At 42.0% G+C, this 18,855-nt stretch overlaps 6 protein-coding genes across 6 annotated transcripts; 4 read left to right on the top strand and 2 right to left on the bottom strand.

Moving 5' to 3' along the window:
* The first annotated feature begins 38 nt into the window (after positions 1–38).
* On the top strand, positions 39–2,154 carry V2V93DRAFT_371442 (Metallo-dependent phosphatase-like protein). Its single transcript, XM_066910509.1, has one exon. It carries the CDS (start codon positions 83–85, stop codon positions 1,940–1,942), a length of 1,860 nt encoding a protein of 619 aa, XP_066764863.1. The 5' UTR covers positions 39–82; the 3' UTR covers positions 1,943–2,154.
* V2V93DRAFT_336533 (40S ribosomal protein eS4) lies at positions 2,139–3,336 on the bottom strand. Its single transcript, XM_066907731.1, has 3 exons — positions 3,263–3,336; positions 3,125–3,191; positions 2,139–2,999 (listed from the first exon to the last, which is right to left on the bottom strand). The coding sequence occupies exons 1-3, from the start codon at positions 3,274–3,276 to the stop codon at positions 2,298–2,300; spliced, it is 783 nt and encodes a 260-aa protein (XP_066764864.1). The 5' UTR covers positions 3,277–3,336; the 3' UTR covers positions 2,139–2,297.
* Positions 3,337–3,510: 174 nt separating this feature from the next.
* V2V93DRAFT_371447 (topoisomerase II-associated protein PAT1) lies at positions 3,511–5,460 on the top strand. The gene is made up of 2 exons (XM_066910510.1): positions 3,511–3,710; positions 3,773–5,460. Exons 1-2 carry the CDS (start codon positions 3,631–3,633, stop codon positions 5,199–5,201), a joined length of 1,509 nt encoding a protein of 502 aa, XP_066764865.1. The 5' UTR covers positions 3,511–3,630; the 3' UTR covers positions 5,202–5,460.
* Positions 5,461–6,855, top strand: V2V93DRAFT_371448 (uncharacterized protein). Its single transcript, XM_066910511.1, has one exon. The coding sequence runs from the start codon at positions 5,551–5,553 to the stop codon at positions 6,703–6,705; it is 1,155 nt and encodes a 384-aa protein (XP_066764866.1). The 5' UTR covers positions 5,461–5,550; the 3' UTR covers positions 6,706–6,855.
* V2V93DRAFT_371449 (uncharacterized protein) lies at positions 6,693–8,437 on the bottom strand (the record flags this gene model as incomplete). Its single annotated transcript, XM_066910512.1, has 2 exons — positions 7,357–8,437; positions 6,693–7,299 (listed from the first exon to the last, which is right to left on the bottom strand). Coding segments are annotated over exons 1-2 (1,352 nt in total), but the record flags the coding sequence as incomplete, so codon positions are not given.
* An 8,290-nt stretch (positions 8,438–16,727) lies between these two features.
* V2V93DRAFT_387007 (uncharacterized protein) lies at positions 16,728–17,572 on the top strand. Its single transcript, XM_066912281.1, has 2 exons — positions 16,728–17,464; positions 17,513–17,572. The coding sequence occupies exon 1, from the start codon at positions 17,063–17,065 to the stop codon at positions 17,318–17,320; it is 258 nt and encodes an 85-aa protein (XP_066764868.1). The 5' UTR covers positions 16,728–17,062; the 3' UTR covers positions 17,321–17,464; positions 17,513–17,572.
* The last annotated feature ends 1,283 nt before the right edge of the window (positions 17,573–18,855 follow it).

Below are 18,855 nucleotides of genomic sequence, written 5' to 3' on the forward strand. Positions count from 1 at the left end.
TTCTAGTCACGTGCTCAGAGTCACTCGTCATCAGCGATAAGAACTACGCCTTTTTTTCATTAGTTCTTCTCACTACCGCAAAATGGTTACCATTAGTAGACTCGTTCTGGCTGCTCTGACCGCCGCGGCAACGGCAGCTTGCGAAAATGTATTTGAGCTCTCGCAGCCTTCCGCGCTGCCACCGGTGAAAACACCAAACTTGCGCGACATCGAATGGGGTCAAATCAACTTCATTTCGACCACCGACACCCACGGCTGGCTCGCTGGACACCTTCTCCAGCCGAGTTTTGCGGCAGACTGGGGTGACTATGCTTCATTTATTGAACACGCAAAGGAAATTGCCGACGAGAAAGGTGTCGACCTCATTGTCATCGATGACGGCGACCAGCATGACGGCAACGGGCTGTCAGACGCTACACCTGTGAATGGCCAAGTCAGCCAGCAAATCTTGATGATGGCTCCGATAGATCTCATGAGTATCGGAAATCATGAGCTTTACAAGTGTGAGGTCACACAGCAGACATACGACCTCCTAGCTCCACACTTTGACGGCCGCTATCTGACCTCGAACGTCGAAATCATGCTCCAGAACGGCTCTTGGGTTCATATCGGCCAGCGATCTTATCGCTTCACGACAAAAAACAAAAAGATAAATATCATGGCATTTGGATTCCTCTTTGACTTTAAGCTCAATTGTGCGAATTCTCGCGTCTCAGAGGTCGAGCAGGTTGTCCAACAGGCTTGGTTCCAGGCAGCCATTCGCGAGCCAGGTATCGACATGTTTGTCGTCTTTGGCCACTATCCAATTCGTTTCTGGCCCGAGATGTGGGCTATTCATCGTGCTATCCGTGCTGTTCACAAGAATATTCCAATTCAGTACTTTGGTGGCCATTCGCACGTTCGTGACTTTACGGTTCTTGATTCTCGAGCCACCGCATTGCAAGCCGGTCGCTTCCTCGAGACCGTCGGCTGGGTTAGTATCGATGGTATCGAGCCGGGTATCTACGAGGATGATCTGAGCTACTCTGCGAAGCCACTCAAGTACAGTCGCCGCTACCTCGATTTCAACACCCACTCCCTCAGCTACCATGTCAACAAGACAGAGAGTACTTTTGGCACACCTCTGGGCAAGAAGATTTCAAAGATAATCGACGAATACCGTATAGAACTCAATCTTACCTATCCTTTTGGTTGCGTGCCCACGGACTATCTTCTTGAAAAGGCAAAATACCCAGGTCCTAACAGTCTTCTGACATTGCTAGAAGAAAATGTGCTCATGAATCTCGAAAGCGACCACTCGGCCATCAAAGAGAACCCCCGGCTTATTTTCATCAACTCTGGCTCTCTCCGTTACGACATGTACTCTGGCATCTTCACCATTGATTCTGGCTACATTGTATCGCCCTTTGACAACAAATGGAAATACATCCCGCAGGTGCCTTACTCTATCGCGAAGCGCATTCTTGCACGACTTAACGCTCTAGACTATATCTTCATGGAACTCACTACACCCATCTCTCGCACGATGCTTGTACGCCAATCAAACCTCGGTGATACGTTTGACATTAATCTCATGAACTCATTTATCTCTGCCTCCGCAGCTCAAGATCTCACTCACGAAGATCTCAAGACGACAGGCTACGTCACTATCGACGACCTCGGCATGGACGGTGACGATACTCCTCATAAACCATATCCAATTTACTACCTTCCCAATGCTATCGCTACCAAAGATAACTTCCCTATTGACGGTTCTGAACCTGAAGCAGTCGACGTTATCTTTTTAGACTTTATGCTTCCGTTTATCCTTGATGCCCTGAAAGATATTGATCCCGCCATGCCGACAGATGACTGGGCCGTTCTTCTATACGGCGGTAAATCTGTAAAGGAACTGATAAAGGATTTTGTGCGCGGTTGGGGTACGCAATGTTTAAACCCATAAGGTCTCTTTTAATTTTGCATCCTTCCCTCTGGTTGGTTTTTAGATCATGTCATTATGTTTTTGACGCTTTTTCATATCACGAGCAGTTGGTGTTTTACTTTGTAATGGTGATTTTTTCCTCTTTCGTTATAGTAATAGATTTTCGAGATAGATGGCAGATCGGTACTTATAAACACTACAGCAAATTAACAATGAATACAATTCAAAACTTTTTTGCATTTTCCATTTACACAACACAGAACCTAAATATCTAGGCGAAGCAGTTTATATAAAAATTACATGCATATGTGGTTACATAAAAGATCCTTTTTCCCTCTCCAGCTTCACTTATATATTCGTTACACAAACCATCAGCTTATTTCAAAGCCTGGTTACGACGCTTGTCTCTCTCCTCAGCAATCGAGAGCTTGACACCCTTGCCCTTTGGCAGACTGATCAATGGCTTGTCCTCACCAATGACGAAAACGTTGCCCAGTCTGGTGGCGAAGGTGTTGTCGAGCGAGTCCTTGATGTGGCAGATATCGAAACCGCCCTCGTGACGTTCACGATGGGTGATGACACCAACACGGCCCATGTTACGGCCACCAGTGACGACGCAAAGAACACCAGTGTCAAACTTGACAAACGACTGGATCTTTCCGCTCTCGATGTCAATCTTGACAGTGTCGTTGACCTTGATCGAAGGGTCGGGATAACGGATGGTGCGTCCATCATGCGTGACAAGGTATGGGATTCCCTTCTTGCCGAGCTGAACACGCTTGACCTTGCCAAGCTTGTACGAAGCTTCCTCTTCGGTGATACGGTGAATGGTGAAGCGACCCTTGACATCGTAGACGAGACGAAAGTGCTCGCCGGTCTTCTCAAGCGAGATTACGTCCATGAAGCCCGCAGGGTATGTGGAATCAGTGCGAACCTTGCCGTCGACCTTGACGAGACGCTGGTGCAAGATAGCCTTAACCTCGCGGCCATTCAAAGCATATTTCAAGCGGTTTCTGAGGAAGATGATAAGAGGGAGCGACTCGCGCAACTTGTGGGGACCAGCGGAAGGTCTGGGGGCCTAGATATTTGCAATGATGTAAGTTATGTCGTCTTTTTTCTATTTCTCCGGTTGAATCAACTCTTTCTACTACTCTGAGTGAATCGCCACAGATTTAAAATAACCACAAGAAAAAGGTTACTCACGTAGACACCAGACAGCTTGTCCAAAAGCCAGTGCGAAGGCGCAGCCAAACGCTTCATATGTTTCTTACTATAGTTGGCACACAAAATCAGTATCATTCCCTAGCTGGAAATCGTCTTATTCTCGATAAATATACGTACGGTCCTCTGCCCATGTTGACTGTCGACAAATATTATTGGTGGTGAATAATACAGAGTGTGGACTTGCGTGAACTAGAAAACGACAACGACGACTTCTGGCGTTGGGTCTCCAATCCCAGCCTGTGCGTTACGGTCAAAAACGCAGTCACAAAAATATAACCCTACAAAGGTAATCTGCTCTACTTTATATCACGTGCATGTAGGGCTCTAAGCTTTATACATGAGTTATATAATCAGAGTGTTACTGAAAGGGTTTGGTACTGAAGACGATTCAATCCACCTTGTCTGAACGATCAGCTTACATCCAACTCCTCCCTGCGTCCTTTTCTTCCGCACGCACCCACAATATTTGTAGCATTCGTGCAGATATGTCTTTCTTTGGCTTTGATCCCTCTGCGGATCCAAATGCTCGACAAACGGATGCCTCTTTTTTCGACGACGACGCAAAGTATGTGCAAAGTTCTCACATCTTATTGAATGCGCAGTATGCTAATTTATATCCTTATGCAGTGACGACGATAGATATGACGGACTTGCTGAAGATCTTGACCAAGATTATGATCATCTGAATGATGAAACATTTGGTGCATCGGCTGAACCCGTCGGTAGGGACTTTGACTTCTCTGGCCAGAAATCTGACCCAGTTCGTGATCGCTTCGAAAGTGATAAAGCCCTTTATTCTCTCAGTCATCGTCCGCAGGAGAATACAGCTCCATATTCACCGAATAATACTTTTGCTGATCAAACAATCGCTGGGCCTCCACGATTTGACATCCCTGACTTGAAACCCATGGCATCATTATGGGAAACCGAAGCTCCTCGTGGGCCGCGACAAGCTCATCAAGGAATTTCGTCTGCTCCGTCAGCGGATACGCCTCCTGAGCCTAAAAAGTTTTTAAGTTTAGAGGAAGTTGAGGCACAGTTAATGGCAGCCGCGAGGTCCGGTGCCACTCCTTCGGACCCATCCTTGCAGCCGCTTTTGCCTGGTATGACGCCTTTGCGTATGCCTCCTCTCATGGCCCAGCAGTTTCCGCCGCAGATGATGAACACGCAACAGCAGAATGACAGACCGTCGATGCCACCCTTTCCCAAAACACCAAATATGTCATATATGCATATGCAGTTCCAAAACGGTAATCCAGGATTACCGTATCCATCTTCATTTATGGCTCCCCCGACAGCAGACCCGCCCCAGCAAAATACGAGGCAGCCGCAAGATCAATCATCTTTTGGACAGCAGCAACGTCAACCCCAACTTCCTTTAGCACCGCAGCATCAGCAACAACAACATCAACAACAACAGCGACAGCAACAGCAACAACAGCATCAGCATCAGCAGCAACAACAGCAGCAGCAACAACAGCAGCAGCAACAACAGCAGCAATATCGGACTGTTTCGCAACAGAATGTCTATTCCGAGCAAGGTTCGCAAAACAACCGCAAGCAATTCGAATCGGGGATAGCACAGATCTTCCCACTGTCGGATGAGTCCCCCAAGCCGATATTATCAGAGGCAGAAATGGAAAAGCAAACGAAGGATGCGCGGCTAGCTCGCTACAATGGATTGATGACTTCTTCAGATAAAAATCATGTTACTCGCCTCCAGCTACAACAGCTAGTGACTGAGGACCCGTTTACAGAAGATTTTTACAACCAAGTATATACTGCTCTGCATGCTCCAAAGGAACAACAGCTTGGCGGTACGACTGCTGAAATTGCTGAAAAATACTTAAATGAATATGGCCGTCGAACGCGCTATGGATTACGGCGACAGACGGAAAATATAGCGCGACTACAACAGCGAGCGATTGCTGCCGCGAAGGCGCGCCCTAAGCACGAACAGTATGTAATTGAGGGTGCTCTAGGAAAGATTGCTTTCGCGACGGTTAAAGCGCCGCGCAAGATCTTGGATGTTTCGAAACCTGCAGCTGAGATTTAGATATGAGGATATTTTGATTATTTTTAACTGAAATATTTTTGGCCAACAGTTTGCTTATTTGTAATTAATGTTTCGAGTGATAACTCTTTTTGTTGGATTGGACTGTACAATATGATTGCTTTCTTTCCTGTGAACAACTGTGGCTGGCATCTGGAGCCTGTTGAATCGCGTTGTCCTGGTAACGCATGTACTAATTAATCACGTGATTAACTTTCTGGGATCAATTCATAACAAACACTCGACCAACTTACAGCGCTTCTTTATCAATTAGCCTCGTTTCCTAGTGCTTCAATACTGTATCTGATATCATTTTATTAAATTTGGATTTAACTAGAAATTGCTCTTTCGAATGGATATCGCAAAAACAAAAATACCGAGCTCGGCTCAGTCGTGCCGCAGCAGCAGATCAGTACGAGATCTGCCAATAGAGACACCCAGCAAGCGGAAAGCATTTTCCGATGCAGCCTCATCGCCGTTTAGAAACGGAAGATCTGCTTCCAGTTCAGCTAAATCTTCCAAAATGCAAAAGCGACCTACGCCATCACCATCATCTGCCACTAGAAACGTGTTTTGCGAGCTAGAAAATGTCGGCTTCTCTTCTCGCGCATCACCATCAGAAACAGAATCTGAGAAGTTGACCCCTAAAGCGAGCAGGAAAGCAAACGTTTTGATTAGCAGCTCATATCGCTCTTCACCATCACGGACGCCTACATCTTTCAAAATGTATGCAGGCGCAATTTCCGACGACAAAGAGAGCTTACTGCTGTCTTCTCCTTTTGAAGAGCATCCAAGAATCAAGCTATCCATTGCATCTGAGCATATATCTAGGTGTCCTACTAGCACATATGATGAAAATAAGTCTTCTGAAGGAGAAGCCACTCCCAAAATGGCGAGTGCTCAGCAACAGCAGGAGCAGCTAAATACTCCTCAAACAGCTTTTCTTTTGGACCTACAGACTCCTATGCCCCAAAACCGTAAGATTATGCAGTCGCCTACTGCTCTGGAAACCACAAAGGCTCAATCCGCAGTAACTGACGACTTTACTCCGTGTTTACTGGATCTTGACGACGACGTTGCACTTTCACCACTTTCTTTGCCTATGATTTCATCACGAGAGCTTAAAGTAATTGAAGATAAGCACATTAGCGACATTGATGACTTGAAGGCCCGACTTGTTGAGGCACAAAAAAAGGTGCTGGATCTGGAATGTGATTTGAAGTTATCAAATGACACAAATAAGACTCTTGAAAAGCGCCTCGCCTCTGAGAATCAGAGACTCGAAAGCGTCGCAAAAGAATTGCATGTTCAGTATAGCCGGAAGCATGAGCTCAAAATATCAGCACTGAAGAAACAAATTGAATTAAAATGGGTCACAAAAACAGAAACGATTGAGCGTGAGCTTGAGGATGTGAAGGAACAACTTCAGAAGGAGAGAGAGGAGAAGAATGATTTAGTGATGTATTGGGATCAATTTTTGGAGGCGGAGAAGAATCAGGAGATATAATTAGGTTATTAAGATTTACTGTATACAAAAATGAGATATGCTCGAAACTTCTATCGATACATTGATAGTTGCGTCTTGAAACTGTTGATCAACAATCTACCTAATCTCGGGTGATGCAGTTAAAAGCCATCAGTATGCACTATCATTATATACAATTAAAAATTTTGATGCCAATCAGCAGTATCTTCGAGACTCAATAGTTTCATATATATATCAACTAGTATTAGCCAGCACCGATGCCAGCAATGATTTCTTTTTCCATCGGCGCCGACTTCGCGCATCCATTTCATAGCACTGTGTAGTTAAAATATCATAGGCACCGCCAAACGCTCGCCTTATATTCCTCAGATTGTATGTACCTCTACTAACGTTATTGGAAGAATCATTCGGATCCTCTATCGCCAAAGAATATTTCTTCCCGCGGCTTTCCAGTTTGTAATTTGTGTTTTTGTTAAAATAACTTCCTGCACCTGTGACTGAAACTCCTACGTTATCGTAATTAAAATGTTTCCCATAAAGCTCGAAAAATTGAATTAGTAGGACACCCAGATTATTCTCTGGTAAAATGTCGCCCGAAGCAATCTTGGGATGCATCTATGAAATGTCGTCAGATCTCCGCTAAGAAAACTCAGACCTCAAAAACCACTTTACCTGAAACAATGAGAGAACAAGACAAACAACGGCGAATCCTCCTAATCCGCCATTGGGTACGCTATTCAAATCTCTTACCGCAAGAAAGTATTTGATAACCATGACAAGCTCTCGAAGACCCGGCCTTTCAGCAACCCAATGGAGAATAGTGTCGGCCGCAACGACTCCGCCATATTTTTCAAACGATACGTCAATCTGAATCCCGCTCTCTCTATCTTTGAACTTGATGATTGGAACTCGCGCTTTCGCAATCACTTCCACATTTGTTGCAATTCGGGCAGCCTTTAAGGCATTAGCAAGTTGAAATAAATTGGATTTAGAACAATAATTCCCGCTGTCTGATACAATGACCAAATCTATATCTGAGTCTGGAAGATACAGATTAGTGGCATAGGACCCAAACACGCAGACAGTTGCATCATGCCATAAACCCTTCACACATTTCTGAATTCGCCCCACAGCTGCAGCTCTTGCCTGTACATCAACTGAGTTTGGAGACACAAAATCGACGAAATCGAGAATCTCTTTGTGGAGCCAGACAGACACTTCTGCTTCTTGAGAGTAATCTCGGCCATCAGTCCACAGCGCTTCACTCAAAAGATCTTCAGTGTCTTCTCTTTTACGCTTTTTCCCCCGATCGGCTATTCTTAAAGAGGTGGAAAGTTTCGAAAAGAAACCTGGTTTGGATTGTGTCTGGTCCAAATTACTGTCTTTGGAAAAAGCACTCGAATCGACAGGGTTGGTAATAATCTCATCATCCTCAAATTCGCTGTCACCCTCAGCATCGCTGAAATCAAACGCTATAAAACCATCGTTTTCTTGAGCTGCCAATTCAGTGATTTTTTTGGCAGGGCTATCATTATCTTCGGATGGCGACGACAACCGCGGAGAAGCTGATGTCGAATGTTCGCTTGATAGATGTTTCGGATTTGTCGTCTCCGCGAAGCCCTGAGTGCCAGGCTGACTGAGTGACATCAGAATATTATTTTCCCCAATTGCCGGCACTTCAAGAAAAGAATCATTTATTTGAGTGGTCTGCTAGAGTGAACAACGAACTACTTGATGAAAAATTGGACTGCTGGGACTTTTGCGATTATTTATTACTTTGTGGAACTGCTCGTAGAAATATAATAGGGTAGGGGTTATAATTGTATGACGCATCTCAAGACTCCGGTAGCAGATTAGATCTTCTGTCTCACTCAATTCTCAGCGTTTTTACAGCATATAGAATTCTACTGCTCTAGTAATGCAGAAGAGTGTCTTCAAAATTGTGTTTTGCTTTGTTATGGACCGTTTGAAGTGTCTGGTCATTAGTGGGGCATCAAATCAACTGACATAGTGGTGTTAACTGTTACACTCGTAGTCTCTTACAAGACAGCTTAGATTTTTTAAATGAGTCATGGTTGATATTTTCGGTAGCGTCTGAAGCTGTATGAATTGCAAGGTATGTAAGATCAGGATTTGTGAATCATTATTCTCAATACAGGTGATCAGCAGAGGAGCGTCATACTAGTGCGATGAGAATGTTCCCCTTTGCAGACGATGTACTACAGCTGGCCTTATACGCGGTAACTCGCTTCTGTATCGGCTGGGAAATGGCGTCGAAGGCGAAAAAAGAAAGATGTTTGCTGCTAGCAGCTCAGCAGAGCAGGAAGTAGATCGATCTTCAAGTCGTATAGACGCGAGTGAAGTTCACCAGGAATCGTTACGAGAGGCAGTTTTCATAGGAGAACGGAATTGATTATCGGTTGGATTCATAACACCACTGCTAGGAGTCAAATAGTTTGCTTCACCGCAGCAGAATCTGGAGCGCTGCCCATAGAATTTGTGCTGTTCCCAGAATTTGATTTCTACTCTCACTTTCTGTCTGGTTCTGGAGCGATATTTTGCGGAAAATAGTAGACGTTTGAAAGTGGATTTCGTGGACCCAGTTTTTGCCCATGCTTGTCCTCTCGGTTATTTCTCGGCTGGGACACTCGCGGCTCGCGCCTTTGTATTCTTGCAATGTAATTCGATAATACAAGATCCCGATATGGAAATACTGACTACAAATTGGCATTCAGGTGCTACAGAGTCAGAAGCAGGTTGTGGGCACGTTGGCTGGCGATAAGCCTACCACCCGATCATTTCAATGAGATGCGCAAGAGTCGCAAGAGTCTTCAAGCACAAATAGCCACTATTTCGAGTCTTTAGCTCAATGGGCAAGAGACAATAGTCATAGCGAGCAGCTCCTCTCCAACTCACAGCTCTTCGACTTCTTCTGTTACTAGGATATCGTTTCTTTTTTCTCCTTATTCGACGTGAGGAAATATGACGTCTCATACCGATGACTATGTCATCCCAGAAATGTTCAGAATGTTAATGTCACTCACTCTACGAAATTCATAATAGTTCTGCAGCCGAATCCTGGAAAGCTCTGTTGAGTGGTGTATCTGAGCTCATACCTTTAAAGGTCACGCCGCATACTATATGGACTAAATCAGTCTAAAGTCGCTTTGTTACGCGGTATGATGGTTTTCCATAATCTTTTACTGGGTAAAGACTCCTTCTCGAATATGTACGAGTGGAAGGCTATCCCGTAGATGAGCGGCGGCGAAAAATTTTTATATCACTTTACGTATGGTACAGTTCTGGATATTCTAGAGTAGAGACGAAAGCTACCAAAAACATCATGTTCGCTTTTTCAGCGCAGCCAGTCGCGCTAGAGGATAACGATAGACCTGTTGAATCACGCACCAGACGTATTTGCAATCGTTTCAGAAATACTGTGGCTTACCAAGAACTGCACCAAGCACATGAAGAGTTGAGCTAATTGATAGAAAGTTCGTCGAGTGGTTGCAAGGTTGTTTGGAGAATGTAAAATCTTACACTCTGCATTTACGCTGGACGGAAAAATTCTGGAGATTTGACATTTGACCTGGATAGTGCGACGCTTACTTCAGAATATATAAGGTGCCCGAATGTAGCTACCCCATATCGGTGGTCCAGATCGCTTCTATTTTAGCCACTAAAGTAGTTGCTCCATTTCTGTCTGAAGACTTAATCCATATGATCACTCCTCTGCGCTGTCTGGTAAGAAAAAACTCATGCAGGTCATTTCTCATCATTTGCAATTATGCAAGCTGCAAGTTTTTTTTTCGGTTCTGTCTTTTGTCACTCGTTGCAATATATGACTCTGAAAACTGCAAATATGGATATTCTCCATCCTTTGCGCCTCTCTCGTGCAGTGAGTGACCAAGGATGGATTGCAGCATGGCTGGATTTTGGTTCAGCTAAAAATAATCGAATGAGGCCGGAATGCATATGATTTTACATTATATGGGTGAGAAAACTTGGGACAGGGGATTCATCATTGAATGGAAATGCTATCCTCAGCTTCCTATCTGTACAGGTTGTGGCGAGCATATTCTCCAAAATCCAAGACTGTCTGAGGAATAATTTCATCTGATTATTCCAGTGATCTAGCGGAAAATCTAAATTCATATCAGCAATATCATAATACACTCTCTGCTACTCCATTTAATCACTGTGTGCATCCATTGCAGTATAATATCCCATGCATGTATTTTGTGGTGATCTATAACTGATACAGCTGTCTCTCAATATGCTGAAACTATAAGCATGATTTAGTAAAACTCAACTAGTAGAGACATTAACAGTGATGACAACATTTACAAATAGTAAAGATAAAACTGAATCCTCTTTATAATCACTTCTTTATGTCTTACTAATAATTGAGAATCAGTTAAGAGATTTACTTTCATTACATTTATATAGTCAGGTACTGGTTGCTCCATACCCTACAAAATTCATGTTGGAAATTGTGTTCCAATATCAGGAAAGTCTTAGAGAGAGCTGAGAGAAGTTCCAGAGGGAGGCTTAGCATGACTGTTCAGGGGGGGGGGGGGGCTTGACTGTCCTTTGTCTATATAATGATCACCAGATTCCCAGTAACCAGTATCTAGTAAAAACAATATCAGTATCAATATCAACAACCTCAACACAAATCCCTTGATAAGCTATCTCATCAACATGAATAACAACTCTATGAGCTTTGCTATGTCTGACTCTTCCACTGACAAGCAGCGTTTGCAAGAATTCACCCCTGTACTAGCACCTGTTTTATTTAGCCAAATAAGGCTTCCTTGGTGAATATGCATAGTATTCTCCCAGTTCTGAAAGCATACACCACAGCCCACTGTTATGCAAAATATTTATCAAACATTGAAGATTTGCGGTATAATCAGAACATTGGTTTGTTCTTTTGGTTTCCAGATAATGCATACAAACCTTTTGGCTTTTTTGCCATTTTTTTGTCAATACTGTTTGTCAATGGAAGAATCAGACATAGTAAAGTTGATAGAGTAGTTATCCATATCAATCTGATCACTGGTAGGGAATTTGGTATCAAGACTGTTAGTGGCTGATGTTTATGTTATAAAACAGATGACATAAATGCACAATATATATACAATATAAGAGCCTCTTCAGTGGCCTATTTTTAGGTGTCCTTGATGTCCTCATCCTGAGCTTCTTGAGCCATTCCTTACTTTGTGACACAGTTTCCAAAACTCCCAGTTGCTACAATGCATCTCATCTCAGTCCATTCCCATTCTTAATCTTATGTTTTGAAATTAATCACTAGCAATCACTTTGGTCAAAAGGTCAGCACCCATATTCTTAGTGCAGCATCCAAAAAATACTGATAATCCCATCTTTGATTGCTATCCAATATTCCATAGAGAAATGATGTCTTGATATCCATCTGGTGAATGTGATGATTATTGACTGCCGCATTTGTAAACAGTACTCTGGTGGAGTCAAATGTGACTGCAGGTGCAAAGGTTCCTTCATAATCAATCCCTCATACTGTTGTGTGAATCCTCAAGCCACAATCTGCAATTTATATCTTGTGAGTTGGCTGTCATTACCATATTTTTTTTTGAATACCCATGTAGAGGTCATTGGTGACCCTTTTTCCCACTAGGCAGCTGACTCCATTTCCATGCTTGCTTTTCTTTCAGAGACTTGAGCTCATCTTCACAACTTTGTCTCCAATGTGAATCCATTTGGTACTTGATTTTGCCTGCGCAACTGCTCAATCAATCTGGTTCTGATGCATTATTTGTTTATTTATATGTACAGTCATGCCAGAGCTGAACTTGAAACCAATTCATTGTCAGAATCAGCATTGTTCATGATCATTCTGTCTGCATTGATCCTATTTCCTTCCAGTCTCCTTTCTTAGCATTATCTGTCACAAATCTTGCATCGTCATCTTCATCTACATCATGCACATGCACATTCTCATCCAAGTCCTTTCTTTATCATCATAGGCGTCGAAATCGAAAATTTTAACTTGTATATCTAAATCTTGCTCTTTTGTTGCTATTTTCCTTCCTTCCACTAAGATCTTCTTCCTATTCTTCGTTCGCTAAGATCTTCTTCTTCTTCTTCTTCTTCTTCTTCTTCTTCATTCATTGATGTCAAATACTTGATTTGTTCATTTTGATTTCTTCTGATAATTCTTTCATTTGAGACTTCTGAATCTTTATATTCAATATTCATTTTATCATCAACTCTAGATTCATCATCATCTATATATTCGCTCCCAGTGAATCTATCATCTGCTGTTGATGCCCCAATGTGACAAGTCTCATCGAAAACAATATCCCGGGCAAAGATCACTCCCTGGGAAGTAATATAAATACGATATGCCTTTTTTTTGCTTGCATATCCAACCATCACCCCTCTGACTGCTTTAGGTAAAAATTTGCTTGCCACATTAGTTTTCTGCTGATGAAACCATTCTGTACTTCCAAAGATCCTAAAATATGGAACATCAGGCTGTCTACCAAACCAGAGCTCATATGGTGTCTTGTTCTTTTCCAAAGCTCCAGAGGCTTGTAATTCTGTTGATTATATGCACTGCACAGTTGACAGCTTCAGTCCAAATTGCCCATGACTGGTCTTGCATATTTGCTTCAATCAACATACTCAATGCCTTATCTATCAAAGTCCTATCGATTCCTTCTACAACCTCATTTTGTTGCGGAGTTTTGGCACTGTTGTTTGATGCTCAATCCCTTGATCTCGCAAGTATTCTATAAGATTATTTGAGATATGCTCTTCTCTATCATTGTCAATATGCAGTGTAGCTATCTTCCACTGAAGTTTGCTGCTTGACTGAGCAATATATGTACTAATAGCTGCTGCTGCATCTGACTTATTCTCTAGATAGCTGTCACATAATGTGAATAGTCAATAATCATAGTTATAAAGTATCTGGGGTCATCAAAAGAAGGACTCGCTGGACCACCGACATCACAATGCACCAACTCTAAAGGTCTTGTTGTCTTACTTGTGCTTTCACTGAAAGGTAGTTGTGTGACTTTGCAGCTGCACAAGAGTCACATTCGCATACTAAGACATTATCATCTAAGCCCCTGACTACCTTGTGCTTTTGCATTTGTTCAAGTACCTGATCAGAAACATGCCCCAGCCTCTTGTGCCAGATAGTACTGACTGCATTCATTGCATTCACTGCATTTACTCAAATCACTGAGAATTGTTCTGCAAACTTGCACACATACCTTGACCTGGTTCCAATTTGAATTTTCTGGCCTTCCTTTGTGCTCACAAAGCATCTCAGACCCACACCCACTGTCCACACTCCTGCATCTTTATGCAGCATTCCTGTAGACACAAGTCCCTTCTTTGCATCTGGAACATGCAACACATCTTTGAGAACAACTCTGTAGGTCTTTCCATTAACAAAGTCCTTGGCTTCTTCTGTATTTGCCTTGGCCCACAGCTCTCATTTATTGCCCATTAGCAACCTCCAAGGCTAAATCTAGAGGTTTGTAATCCTGGAGACATGCTTTGTTGGATGTCATATGCCTGGTAACTACCATGCCAATGAACCACCCTCCATCCTCAAGCGCTCCACTCAAGCTATTAACCACTGCCTCTGCTTTCTGAACTTGCTGCTGATCATCACAAATCTTTACTGCTGCAGCCTGGAACTGAAAGTCCCTGTTGCTTTCCTTCTGTTCCTTCTGTTCCTTCAGCTTTGGACATTCTGTCCTGTAGTGTCTCTCTTCATGGCAACTAAAACAAATAACCCTCTTCCTGGAGTTTCTTATGGCAAGTGAACTTCCACTATTACTGATTTGATTCTCCTGAGACTTCCTTGTCAGGTATGTTGTCACACCACTGACAGCATCTGCCACAGTGAGCTCAATTTTCTGCTGTTCCAAGACAGCAATTGTTCCTTCAAGCTCATCTGGCAATGCTCTAAGAAAGATAGAGAAATAGATGTCATGTATTTTGACATCCAGCTGATCCAGATGCTCCATCAAGCCTATAGACTTGCCCCCCTCAAAGGCTTCAAAACTTGCTGGGGTCACCTTCTCTAACATGAGAAGCAAAAGCTTTGCAACCAAGGAGGCCTTCACTCAGACTGCAACTCTCATGTATATGCACTCTGAAGATTTTTCCAGGCCTTCTTGGCATTATCACACTTCAAATAGTGTTGACCAGTTATTAGTGATATGATAGCCTGTCTATTTACAGTCTCAAATTCCAGATGCAGCTCCTATGTCTGCAGTTCCTGACCCCCAAATCACAACAACCCTTTCAGAATAGTTGAAAGCATAAGAATTGGCAACTTTAAGCCTGAGTCTGAGACTCTTGTAGGGCTCATAACCTATTGCAAATGCTGCTTGTCAGTGGAAGTATTTGAAATAGCAAGGTTCATAAAGTTATTCTCTGCATCAATGTGCAATCTTCTGTGTGCTTGGTATTAAAAGTGTTGTTTTATTGTTAATGCTAGAAAACATAAGACATACATCCTCAATTTGTAGGCAGGAAAGGAGCTTCTCTCTCTGCCTTCAGACTCTTTCTGAGTCTTTTCCTCAGAGTGGAACACAACATGACTCAACAGTATTTGTGAAGGATAATACAAAGAAAGGAGACTGGAAGGAAATAGGATCAATGCAGACAGAATGATCATGGACAATGCTGATTCTGACAATGAATTGGTTTCAAGTTCAGCTCTGGCATGACTGTACATATAAATAAACAAATAATGCATCAGAACCAGATTGATTGAGCAGTTGCGCAGGCAAAATCAAGTACCAAATGGATTCACATTGGAGACAAAGTTGTGAAGATGAGCTCAAGTCTCTGAAAGAAAAGCAAGCATGGAAATGGAGTCAGCTGCCTAGTGGGAAAAAGGGTCACCAATGACCTCTACATGGGTATTCAAAAAAAAATATGGTAATGACAGCCAACTCACAAGATATAAATTGCAGATTGTGGCTTGAGGATTCACACAACAGTATGAGGGATTGATTATGAAGGAACCTTTGCACCTGCAGTCACATTTGACTCCACCAGAGTACTGTTTACAAATGCGGCAGTCAATAATCATCACATTCACCAGATGGATATCAAGACATCATTTCTCTATGGAATATTGGATGGAGAGATTTACTTGTAGCATGCACCAGGATGCTGTCAGAATAATGGAGAAGTGTGGAGGATCAAGAAAAGTCTTTATGGGGCTAATGCAGACCCCTAGGTGCTGCAGTGAATGAGCCTTTGCATGAATATCTATTGAAAATTGGGTTTCAACAATCGAGTGATGATTATGGGATATATAGAAACAATAAAGTGAATTTACTACGGGTAGTATCAGTGGATGATTGCTTAATCCTAGGAAAGGATCTGAATGATATGAACAAGTTTGAAGAGAACATGAGAAATGATTTTGACAGACAGGAGAGAAACCGGTTTCTTGGAGTGGAAATAGAGAGAAACAGAGAGAAAGGGACACTGAAGATTGGTCAACAGAATTATGCAAAACTAATGTTGGGAGTTTTAGGATGCAGGAAGGCAATCCAGTATACTTGTGGACTTGAGTGTGACATTATCCAGAACATGAGTTCAAAAGGCAAGGATGAAGAAAAGGAAGTGAAGAAGACTCCTTATCAGAATGCACTTGGAAGTTGGAACTATTTGGCAATTGGAACAAGACCAGATATTGCAATTGGAGTGGGAGAAGTCTCAATGTCGGATTAATTCAAACTATGTCAAATAGTATTAGGCTACAGGCAGTTAAGAGAATCATGAGATATATCAGAGGAACTCTAAGCTTGGATATCACATTCCGCAAGGACCACGGAATTTGATCTCAGGGTACTTAGATGTGAATTATGCTACTGATATTGATAAAAGAAAACCAATTTCTGGATATGTGTTTGTTTGGTGTTTGTTTTGGGAAGAGGAGCTGCCAGCTGGAAATCCAAGAGACAAAAATCTGTGGCAGTATCCATTGCAGAGGCAGAATATAATATAAGGCTTTGAAACTGGCTTCACAAGGATCTAAATGGCTGAAAAGACTTTATAAATGTATCAGCAGAGTTTCCCAAGAACCAATCAAGGTTGCAGAAGACAATCAAGGAGCATTCAAATCGTTATGATTGTGTTCCAATATCAGGAAAAGTCTTAGAGAAAGCTGAAGTAAGTTTCGGAGGGAGGCTTAGTGCCCCTATACAGGGGGCGGCTTGATTGTCCTTTCTCTATATAATTACCGCCTCCCTCCCTAGTGACTGGTAACAATATTAGTATCAATATCAACAACCTTAACACAAATCCCTCGATAAGCTCTCTCATCAACATGGATAACAACTAACTTTGCAAGATGATCATCACTGTGAGGAAGGTATTATTGCTGAGCATAGTGTTGATGTGGTCATGTCTCATGGGAACTGCATGTGCATTTAAGGGATACAATTGTGCACCTGCCCTGATATATATAGTTGAGAGCAACTTTGATGATTACAGTTTGTGGCTTGGTTCTGAAGATGAACTGGCTTTAGTGAGAGCAGCATACAATGATAACAGATACTATGATATGCTCAGGCAGTACATAAGTGCTGAAAACAGTTATGTTGCTTGACAGACAAAGTCCAGCTACACCGATAGTTCAGCTATGACAGTTGAGAGTTGCATTGTCAAAGTTCTCAGTGAACCTAATGAGGATGGGGAAACTGATGATATTGGGTGTTTGCTGCAGATACTAGCAGACTCTGACGATTTTGACGTAATTAGACATCAGTTGGTATCACAATCTATAGCTAATTCTATATAGAATGCGAAGGGAGGATTTCAACAAGTTGGCCCAAATCCACAGTTTCATATAGGAGCCTAGTTCATATCATGATGTCTGTTATCATTTTGCCAGAGAAGCAACCAATGATGGATTTATCAGTATTTCTGGATACTACATGTACTATGAATATGGTTGATGACCAGACCCTTTGACCAAGGGAATTACCAGCGATCGATATCAAGAATAGGAACAGACTGAGATGCATTGGAGCAAATGGTAGTGTTGGAAATTGTGTTCCTATTTCAGGAATTACTCAAGAAAAAGCTCAGGAAGAGTATAACAAGGATACCTAAAAATTGGCCACTAAAGAGGCTCTTATATTATATATATATATTATATATATTGAGAATTTATGTCTTGAATTTTGTAATAACAATAAAAAGACCAAGCATTCATCCAACTATCTCATCAATATGGATAATGGGCTCCATCAACTCCATTATATCTGAATATTCCACTGAGAAGCTGCATTTGCAAGTATAAGTTGGAGGTTCAGTCATAACCTAGTTGCTTCATAGGGAGAGCGACCTTGAATCATTATCATTTTACTAGAAATATGATAAGAGCAACATAATGCTGGGTTAATGATATGTGATTGATTAGTAGGAGCTCAAATTCATTTTGAAGTTGTGAGTAGTGCCTATTAGCAAATGTGAATCACAAGTAAAACTTTAAATCTTCAGATATATATAATCCTTTCAGCTCACTGTCTTTATCATATTTGTGATGCATATCATGTCACTTAAGAGAATATGGTTATTGAAGCAAAATGGTCGCTGTCTATAGAACATAGCATATTGAGGAATGTAATCTTTCACTCATCTCATCCATAAATAGCTGGCAATATAATTTAAGCAGAAGGTGCACTATAACTTGTGCCCCATTAATTCTGGCCTTTGATTGCCAATTTGGCAGATTTCTCTCCATGTTCTTTGATTTGAGACAGTCACTGTCAGTTGTTGCATGCCTTGCTATTATTGCAGAGTTTAGCGAGTATAATTTACTCCTGGCAAAAAAACAGTCTGATATATTATAAAAAATCAGAGCGTACAGTGACTGTCTCAAATCAAAGAACATGGAGAGAAATCTGCCAAATTGTATGCAGCTGAGATAGCCAGCAGTGGGAAGTGTTCCCAGACTTGAATCCATATAAACAGGAGATATTTTCGACTATCTATATGTTCAGCAGTCCAGCGCATCCGGCAGTAAAATTGGCATTGGTTTAAATAAAATATATATATGACATGTCAATCCAATTTATAAGTTGGCTTTAAAGATAAATATTCTGCCTGAAGCATATTCTGGGGTTGTAGTGTTAAACA

The sequence above is a fragment of the Kockiozyma suomiensis genome, assembly GCF_038497685.1.
Source record: "Kockiozyma suomiensis strain NRRL Y-17356 unplaced genomic scaffold V2V93scaffold_9, whole genome shotgun sequence".
Lineage (NCBI taxonomy): Eukaryota > Fungi > Ascomycota > Lipomycetes > Lipomycetales > Lipomycetaceae > Kockiozyma > Kockiozyma suomiensis.

Excerpts from the sequence above, each read along its gene's own strand:
- V2V93DRAFT_371442 (XM_066910509.1), top strand. The coding sequence starts at position 83 with ATGGTTACCATTAGTAGACTCGTTCTGGCTGCTCTGACCGCCGCGGCA.
- V2V93DRAFT_371447 (XM_066910510.1), top strand. The coding sequence starts at position 3,631 with ATGTCTTTCTTTGGCTTTGATCCCTCTGCGGATCCAAATGCTCGACAA. Across the intron at positions 3,711-3,772 it reads TTTTTCGACGACGACGCAAA|TGACGACGATAGATATGACG; the intron begins GTATGTGCAAAG and ends ATCCTTATGCAG.
- V2V93DRAFT_371448 (XM_066910511.1), top strand. The coding sequence starts at position 5,551 with ATGGATATCGCAAAAACAAAAATACCGAGCTCGGCTCAGTCGTGCCGC.
- V2V93DRAFT_387007 (XM_066912281.1), top strand. The coding sequence starts at position 17,063 with ATGATCATCACTGTGAGGAAGGTATTATTGCTGAGCATAGTGTTGATG.
- V2V93DRAFT_336533 (XM_066907731.1), bottom strand. Across the intron at positions 3,000-3,124 it reads ACAAGCTGTCTGGTGTCTAC|GCCCCCAGACCTTCCGCTGG; the intron begins GTGAGTAACCTT and ends GCAAATATCTAG.